The 10030-nt window shown below is 35.2% G+C and overlaps 1 protein-coding gene across 1 annotated transcript in view; it reads right to left on the bottom strand.

Moving 5' to 3' along the window:
• Nucleotides 1–2310: 2310 nt before the first annotated feature.
• LPCAT1 (lysophosphatidylcholine acyltransferase 1) overlaps nucleotides 2311–10030 on the bottom strand; it is a 152216-nt gene continuing 144496 nt past the window's right edge. The window contains exon 14 of the mRNA XM_027868845.1: nucleotides 2311–8577. Coding sequence (XP_027724646.1) covers nucleotides 8393–8577 — 185 coding nt within the window. The 3' untranslated portion in view covers nucleotides 2311–8392. The remainder of the gene's footprint in view (nucleotides 8578–10030) is intronic.

Here is a 10030-nt window from a genome sequence, read left to right as displayed (position 1 = left end):
TATTAGAAATGATGAGCAGGATGCTCTCAGAAAAACCTGGACTTACCAAAGCTGATGCAAAGCGACATATACTGTTTACAAATTAACAATAATACTGTAAGACTATCTGCTGTGAATTGACTTAGCTATTCTCAGCAATACAATGATCCAAGACAACTCTGAAAGACTTAAGAAAAATGCTATCCATCTCCAGAAAAAGAACTGATGGTGTCTGGATACAAATTAAAGCATACTTCTTCAACTTTATTTTTGGTTTGATTTCTTTTACAACATGATTATTATGGAAGTGTTTTGCATGATTACACACGTATAACCTAAGAATTGCTTGCCTTCTCAATGAGGGGCTGGTGAGGGAGGAAAGGTGAGAATTTGGAACTCAAAAGTTTTAAAAATGAATGTTAAAAATTGTTTTCACATGTAATTGGGGAAAAATAAAACACTAAAGCAAAAAAAAGGGTATGAGAGACTTTTCAAATGTGTGGTTGAAATGCACAACATAGTTTCTATTGTGGGTTCTATTTTTAGATTTTATTTTTAGAAGTTATTTTAGAAGTTATTTTTACATTATTAAACTGGAAATAATAAAAAAAAGACTGCTTTCCAAATCTTTTCCTCTTAAAAATTTTTTGTTTTTCTTCTTCCCAACATCTTAAAAAGTCTTTTTATTCTTAACATTTTAAATAAACTTCTTCTGAATATTTTGTTTTTGTTCTTTTTTTTAATGTGTCCATCTTTTGTCATGTTTTATCTTTTGCATGTGTCCTTTTGAAATCTGAACTCATCAGAGTAACCTATGCAGTCATAGTGTTTTCATAGATAACTAAAGATGAAAGAAACCTTAGTTTAGTCCAACCTTCTCATTTTATAGATGAAATGGCAGAATCAGTTCTTTAGACTGCAAGTTTTTTGCTCTTTCCACTACCAAAAACTGTCTCTTTAGATGTCTCCCTTATTTTTCATCAGGAACATTCAAGACATTTCCAAAATTTAAGTTTTTGGAGATCATTCTATCCCTCTTCAGCCACCTTCCTTTTAGTGGTTTAGTTCATGGAATTGTCTGCCTGTGACTTCTCTGAACTTTTTGAAATCTGATTTTCTAAAGATAAAGGTATTTGTTTAACCATGCTAAGTCTTCCTGTCCTTAATTATCACAAACCACAAAACAAAACAGTCACTTTGATGAAAGGCTTCCAACATTTCCAGCCTAGTTACTGATCATCTTGCCCTTATAGTACTGAATTAGGTTATTATTTACTTCCCTTCTACCTTTTGAAATAGAAAATCATCAGCAAGATGAAATTTTATCAGACGCTTTGCTTTTAACTTCTAACAGAAATACAGATAATTCTTGTCCTACTTCCATGCCTACTATCTGCCACTTTTGTGGCCTTTTTCAGGTCACATCATACATACCTTTCATCTGTCCAGTACATGAAAGTATTAAAGGTTGGCATGTCCTGGATGGATAGTTTTGTTGAATATCAAGACCAAAAAGTCACTGTCAGTTGCACTGGACAAGGAAGAAGGGGAAAGAGGTCTAAGAGATCTAAAGGAGATATGACACTGGATGACAGATGGAGCTCCGTAGAATTTCCATAAGATACTCTTCAATTATCAGTGATCACTTGCCATTTCTTAGCAAAAAAGTAGAAAAATCAACTTCGTCTCCTGAAGGGCAGTTCAAAATGGAAAGCATTACAAGTATTTCTTAACCATTGTTAACAATGAGAAGAAATGTAGATATTACTCTCCTGTAACTGTGACTCTGGTTGAATGAGGCTTTATTAGCTATGACAATCTCCCCAAGCCATTCTAGGGAGCATCTTCCCAGATCTGGTCCTCTCACTCCACCTTCCTCTAAACAGAGTGCCCTCTTTGGAGAAAAATAACTTTTCTAGTTCATTATTGTTTCTAGAACTCTTTAGCTCTGGACTTTCTGAAAACATTTAAATGACCAAAACCAGTATGCCTAGAATTTGGGAGGAAACAGTGGACCTTTCTCATCTATGAAATTGTATCACAATACCTATAACTCCCTACTTTCCAGGGGTTGTGAGAAAAATACTTTGTAAATTCTAAAGTGCTACATAAATGTGAGGTATTATAATTACATTAAAAACCCATCAATTTTACCCTTCATAGTCAAAGAACTAAGTACTTATATGTCATTACAAGAACACCTTGAGGCATTAATGTTTCTTCTAATTCAGGTCCTACACAGCTACATTTTATTTATAGGAGAAAAATATTTATAGGCAGAACTAACAAATCAATGCTATTAACCGAAAAACAGTTCACAAAACCAGTTGCTTAACAGCTACTTATTTTATTTGACTTTACACTGAAAAGTCAACTTACAATAAGCCAATCACAAGAAAAAAATGTCCAATTGTGCAGAATGAGCAGTGATTCCATAGTGCACATTAAGACTTTAAGGAACCCCTTGAAATAACAAATACTGACACACATCTATTACCTTTAAGGAAGTCGGCATCCCTCTCAAAGCATGATTTGAAATTAGGTAACTCTATTGTTGTTTGGCTCAGGGTAGTCCATAGTATTTTACAGTCACTATCAAAACAAGGCATAATTCTACAATTAACAAGAAAAAGTTCTCAAATTGAGGTATTCCTTTAAGAATTTTTTTTTTTACTGAATATTATTATATCATATGAGATACAGTTAGACTTGGACTATTTAAAAACTTGAGAAAACATATAAAATGTTCAAAGTTTCCAATGGATGTGCTTTTTCCATACAACTTACTATAAACCATAAAACCAAGGGTTTTTTTTTAAGCCCCAAAAACAATTAAATATCATTGGAGTGGAAGAATGGAGGTGAAGGATTCACATATGGTCAAAACTCTCACCATCAATATGCTATAGTCATTTTTTTCTTTTTAGGTAATTACGAAATATGATTTGACTTAGTGCAAGGTCTGCGCTTACGTACCTGGAACATGTATGCTATTGGGAGATGCATCTGTTCTAAGGAATATCAACTATATCACGATAAAAGACATTCAGAAAAACAAAGAGCTTCAGATTAATAGTACTCTGCATATGCCTATCATACATAAGACTTGATGAGTCCACTGAATTATTTTGAAGTTTTTTTTTTAAAGTATTATGTTGCTATAAATCACATTCCTGGCCTAGGGTACCTTGAGGACACAGGGCTTTAGTGTAAATCTCTCCTGCCCCCTTTAGTGAATTAGCATATTAGAAAAATGCTTTAGACCCAGGAAATATTAATCAGAGGCAGGTGTCATGCACAAAACTCCTGGACTTTCTCTATTAACACAAAGATCATTCTGAATGGTGTCTTGTCTAAGTGAGTGGTTTCTTTTGAGGGGGATATGGAGAGAAATAAAGCATAGAATGGACATGTCTGAGTTGTAAAGGGATGAGGGGAAGTCAATGAAAAAGCATTTATTAAGTGCCTAATGCATGACAGGCACTTGGGGTACAAAGAAAAAAAATTGAACAGTTCCTGCCTCCAACAAGCTTATGTATTTGATGTCAAGAAAACTACAAAGAGTTCAGGTATGGCTTAATTCAACTCTTCTTTCTCCATTGATGCCTGCGGTACACATAGTAAACCATTAGGGATTTTCATTAGAAAGCATTATTGTTACATAAGAATGGCCAGAGAATATTTGTCAGAAAGCATCATTATTTACAAAATATGGAACTCTTTTAAATAATATTTACAGGGTACTGTTTAGCACAATATAGTTTTGCTATATAGAACCCTACTTTGTAATGGTACTTAGTGTAAGGACCATCTGTGTTGGGTGGCTTCTTCATTTCTTTCAATAAAGATGATTTTTCTTAGGAAGAAAACTGGAATTGGTGGGGGCATCCAACATCTTTTCTCTGACAGGATGGAATTACCTCATATAAATGAAGGAAAAGGAGAAAGGTTTCAATTTTAATAACGTGAAAGAACATCAGTGCTTCAGGAAGGGAGAGGGCCTAGATATACATAATTTCATTGATATAGGGAATTCCTAGATGAGGAATTCCCTCTACCAATAGAGATACAACTTATTCTTTTCTATAACTTATGGTCTTAGTGGGTTGCCTAGAGCACTGTGAGGGTGACTTCTCAATGGTCACACAGTCAGCCAGGTCACAGGTCTTCACTGGCTTTGAGGTCAGAACTCTATCTATTGTGCCATCCTGCCTCAGAAGGTATAGCATCTGATATTGGTTTAAAATATGACCCATGTGTTAGGTGCAGAGAGTCATAGAGTCTTCAGGAGTCCTGTTTCAAACGTTGTTGAATATTAAGATTATTTCAACCTAAAAGTAAATCTAAATCATTTTTTTTTCTGGGGTGGGGGAATGATGTACTCTTGTTTGAGACCAGACTCCTTCCTGGCTATAGGGTGAGTAGTCAGTCCCAAGAGAGTTTAGTGCTTTTGTGTACCTTAAAGGAATGGGGGATGAGGGGAAAATGATGGAATGCCACACTCAGCTTTTCAGCACGGATACAGCAAAAATCAGAGACCATGGTTGGAGAAAGGGGAAGCCATCACAGCACCATTTAGACAACACTGCCATCCAATAGCTTTATTACTGTGGGTCTGAAAAGCCTGTGCTTCCTGCAAGGAGAATATTGAGTTTTCCTTGTGGATCAGCCCATATGGAGAGCACCTTGCTGTGGGGGCCTGAACCTTCAGTGAACCCCTCCCTTCAGTGAGCAGGGCATTGGTCCTATTGGTAGAAGACATAGGAGGCTAAGAGGTATTGGGCTATAGGGTGCTCATCTCCCTATGGTACTTAGGAGATAGTCAGTTCATGCCCTCCAGAAATAAAGATGGGAACAGAGCTGTTTAATTATTTTTAAAAAATCATTTATCTATGATTAAACTAGAGATCTTTCTGATGAACCTGGAGAGAAATAAAGAATTACAAAAAATTAAACTCAGAGCCTTAGTCAATATCTCAGAAAAAAATTATAGAGCTACATTGTTGAAGATAATGGCATATTGTTAAAAGCTAGCATATGTATGGCTCTGGTTATTAGAAGACATTATAGGAAGATTTAAGTATTTCTATTTCTTCAACATTTATAATTTTATAAGGGGCATCAGATGTAGGATTTATACACTATCCTGATTAGATTGTTTAATGTAAACAAAACACTAATATGGTACAAGAGGCTGACAAACAGGAACCATGGTTTGAACTCTCAATATATCCTAGATACACAGTAGCTTTAAAAAAGGGTCCTAAATAGAATCTTTCTATGGTATTCCTTTTCCCTCATGAGATTTAAGCCATATACATATAATTTTTTTTTGTAAAATGTTTCTTACCTAGAAAAGTACTACCGTAAACATTAACTTTGGTTAAATTTGCCCTCCAAAATATATGAAATATCTAGTTTGATCTTTACAATAAAAGACAACATGTAACAAAATATATGCTTAAGTATATAAGATTCTTACATTTTATTTCTTTAACATTTAAAATTCAAAATTATTTTTATGGTAGACAATGACAAAATGGATGTGACTGTTCCCGTTTACTCCCCACCCTCCCAACATATACATTCACAGGCTTCAACAGCTGTCTCATGCCTGCTAATCCTGGTTTTCAAAACCATGGTAGCATAAAAAGTATTAAAGCTCTTCTTTCTCCCCGACCTGACAAAAACAGTTATTTATCATAAGATTATCTACATTCACAGTTCTGAATGCACATGAACTATTTAGCGTTATTATGTAAGAAATACAGAATCAGGAGGTACAAACATTCTGTACAAGTCTGTGGATCAGAGATTTTTTTTTCTGAAAATGCCCAATGGCATATATCATACAAAAATCACTTCATATACAGACCTGAAAGAATTGAGGCAACTTCAGAATTGGGCTTTTTTTTTTTTGGTCCCTTTCTCTCAGGATCTCAATTCTATTAACCTCTTTCATTTACCATTTAAAAAATATCATATTTGAACATTGGATCTTTCTCTCTTTAAAAGGACACAATGAATGTTTATTCACTATATAAAATACCTACTAGTAACTTTTAGCTACTCAGTCCACATCTGAGTTGTTTTGTGTCCAGTATATCCTATGAGGCTCTGAAATTCATTCTAGTAGACTTATTTCACCCTTGATCTGGATAAAAAATAGAAATCTACATTCTTATACACAAATTAGCAAAATTCAGCAAAAAAATTTAACTGATCACCTAAATAGGACTGAAAATTTTAAAGTTCTCAAAATCCTCACTGGTAGAAAGAAAAAAAAAAAACCATCTAACTTAAAGACCCTTAATGAAAACGAGACTTTTGGTCTATTTTCCTGGCTATGACATTCATTTTGTGAAGAGATGCCTAAGATAAAAAATCCAGTTCTGTTTATAAATGAAAATAGTTACAATATTTCAAATAAGTCCAGAGGCATACACACACACACACACATATATATACACACATATATGTATATATGTATGTATGTATGTGTGTATATACACTTTAGGAAACATGCTAGAACATGTAACCAATTACTGCCTTCAAGAATGAATTTCTGCTTAATTCTGGCAATAAAGAAATGCAAAATCATGTACCACAAATAGGATCAAAGGGGAAACCAAATTATTCTGTCCTCCAAACTTCCTGGAAGCATCACTCTTGTATTTTATCTCTCTGACACAAAGAGAACAATCAAAAAATATATATATTTCTATACACATATCCCAGTAAAACTGTTTTTTCCCCCCTGATACAAAGGAATTTCCACATCTGTTTTACCAGGTGACACTTAAGGTTCAACATTTTAGAATGGGGATAGTTAATATGGCAAATGCATAAGGCTGCACTAGTGCCTGCAAACCAAACTCCAGACTCTTTATGCTACTTTACTTATTCTGTTCTACAGGACAAGCTATGTTCTGACATTAAGCTAACAGACAGATTTCTCTCTGTTGCAAGATTGAATAGACATGAAAAAACATTCCTAGTTCATTTTCCCTCTACCCGTGCCTAGCCCCTAAGCTTAAGAAAGATCTGTTTGCATAAACAATAATTAATATGGGTGTGGGGGAGGAGCCAAATCAATTTGACAGAAAAAAGTTTGAGAAGATATTTTCTACTCCAAACATGTTGCAGTTTATCAAAGTAATTAAAATAACACAATAACCTGGAATCTGTTGAACTCCTTTCATTAAGAAAGAAATTATCTTCCATTTTTTTGCCTTATAGATAAGATTTTCAGCAGTATACAAATACTTTGATCAGAGATTAATCTATATTGAATTAGACCATTTTACAACAGAATCCTAAAGTTGTTAATACAAAAAAAAATCTACCAGATAGGACTCTTAACACACAGTTAGTGGAAACAGATAAGATATTTTTGGTTAGGGGCCAGACTGTTAAGAGTACCTTTATGAGTCAATAGACTTCAAGTGGCTAGGATAATGTGCCTCAGTAGAAGTCTATTTGGAATTTTAAATCAGAGCCAAAACAAGAGCTTAGTACATATAATATTAAAAAAAAAACAACCCAGAACTATAATTAAACATTCCCCACACATTCTTATGGGGGAAAAAATGTAGAAAAACAAGTCTCCCTTTCATAAAAATGTTGAATGTTTCCTGAAGTATCTAAATGAAGATTATAAAAACATTTACAAGCTCCCACACAGATTTAGACACACAGAGAAAACAGAAAATGCATCCTCCACATTCTGTATTTGTGGCAGATCTTTTATAGTAGCTCCAAAAACACACACAACAAATTAAAATTTTCAAGTGTAGACAAAGAGTATCTTGGGGTCAAAGCTCCCTAACTTTTTGTACTACCATGGAATCAACAACATAAAGGACCATTTGCAAAGTTTTAATGAAAATTAAAAATCAGATTTTTAGATGAATTTGTGCCCTCCAAAAACTAAATTAAACCAAAGAACATCTTTTGCATAATTTGTTGAATTCAGTACTGAAGACAGCCTGAATTTAACTGTCTTCAAACACAGAAAAACACTAATCACCAAAGTGCACTTCAGACCACAGCAGCTACATTATTCTTTATACGTGCACACTCCCTAAGACACTTTGTACATGAAATTAAACAATGGAATATAAATAAGTATGTGGCTTCTTTTCAAATACACATACAGTAGAAGGAAGGTAGCACATTCACAGTCTTGGCTCTCACAGACTTCTTACAAAGAAACAACAACAACAAAACACCCAAACCCAAATCTTTCCAGACAATTTTGAAGAGTAAATTTACATTGCATGGGAGAGAAAGAAAAATGGGAAATTCTCACACAAATAACAGGGAGTATATATTGTCATGTATATTGGAATGATAATGGAACCTCGGCAAGGGCTTCTCGTATTCACCAGGAGAAGGAGATGATGCTTCAGCATTAGTTCAATTTCTTCTGAAAGGGGTTCCTCTCATCTTCAATATTTTCAGGGCTGAAGTCAGTACAGAAACCATTAGGGGTTGGAGCTGAGGGTGTCTGAACACAGCTTTCAAAACTTGCTTGATCTGGATATAAATATTCTTCTGCAAAGTCTGGGTACACTTCTGCAAACCTGCTGAAGTCAGCTAGAAAAAATAAAGACATTTTGTGTTATGTGGGCTCCAGGTAGAAGGCAACAGTTTAGGGTTATGGGAGTGTGTCACTTTGTCTTGTCTAGGTACCTGCTTAGAACACAGACCTTTCCTATAGCCTGTGGCTGCTCTGGCTTTTCAACGGGACAGGGAGGAAGATCATTTGGAATCCTTCCTCACTAAGAGATACTTATCCACCACCCAGGTTGCAGTTATACTTTACAGGCAAGGAGACAGTTTAACATGTGAATGCAGGTATATTTAAAATATTCCTTGCCATTCCCTCCACTAAAGTCATGCTTTAGTCTGATGCCACAATGTGGTACATGAGTACCAATGAATTCTAAAAAGGCATAACTGTGGGACACAAATTCTGATATTGCCTACCTAGCTTTCAGTACAGACCACTAAGAGTTTTGGTTCATCATTTGAGAACTAGCCTTGCTAAGTTTGGAGGGGCTCATCACCTAAAGGTGAGGAGATGTGGGGGTGAAGGAAGCATGGAAAGATTGTCACCTGTATCAGTGAGGAAGGATGCATAAAGATGAAATTGTCTATCTTCTGAAATTTTTGAAGAAGTGTTTTCTGGGCACAAAATGTTTTTAAAATTGAAGGGAAGGTTACCTTTTAAATATTGATAATAACTCAAACTTAATTGGCAAACCACAGAAAACCTTCCAAGGAAGCCATTTGGGTTTAAGTGCTCAGATGATAATGAGAAACAATGTAGAATTAGTAGATACAATGCCAGATTCATAATCACCAAGACCTGGGTTCAAATTCCACTTTAGACATTTGCTAGTTGTGACCTTGGTCAAGTCACTTAACAACAATAGCTAACCTTTATGTAGAGCTCTAAGGTTTACAAGGTGCTTTACAAACATCTCATTTTATTCTCACAATAACCTGAGTAGTAGATGCTATTATTACCCCCATTTTTTAGATGCGGAAACTGAGGCAGATAGAGATTAAATGATTTACTCATACACAGAGCTAGTGTCTGAGGCAGGATTTGAACTCAGGATTTCAAGTCCCACTCTCTTTCTCTTATGCCACCTAACCACCTCTCTGAATATCAGGCTTCTTATCTGTAAAATGGGGATGAGAAAAATCATCTATCTCACAGGGTTATTGTAGGGATCAAGTGAGATAACTATATATGTGGTGCTTTGCAAACCTTAGTGCTTACAGAAAGATTAGCTATCATTATGACTCTCCTAGTGATCTCATTAGCTCTCATAAATTCAACTGCTACTTTTATGCAAAAAAACTCCCAGATCCATAGGTTAGTTCCAGACTCTCTCCTGAACTTCAGTCTGGAATCACCAAATGCATCTCCTTTAGGCATCTCCATTGTAACATGTCCAAAACAGAATTACCTTCCCCCTTGCTCCCCCAAGGGACCGCTGTCTGCTCAGTGATCAGGATGTGTAACCTCAGAAAACAA

The sequence above is a fragment of the Vombatus ursinus genome, unplaced genomic scaffold, assembly GCF_900497805.2.
Source record: "Vombatus ursinus unplaced genomic scaffold, bare-nosed wombat genome assembly UNPS02014791.1, whole genome shotgun sequence".
Classification (NCBI taxonomy): Eukaryota; Metazoa; Chordata; class Mammalia; order Diprotodontia; family Vombatidae; genus Vombatus; species Vombatus ursinus.
Note: the sequence above shows the minus strand (reverse complement) of the source record. Positions and strands in the feature narration are given on the sequence as shown.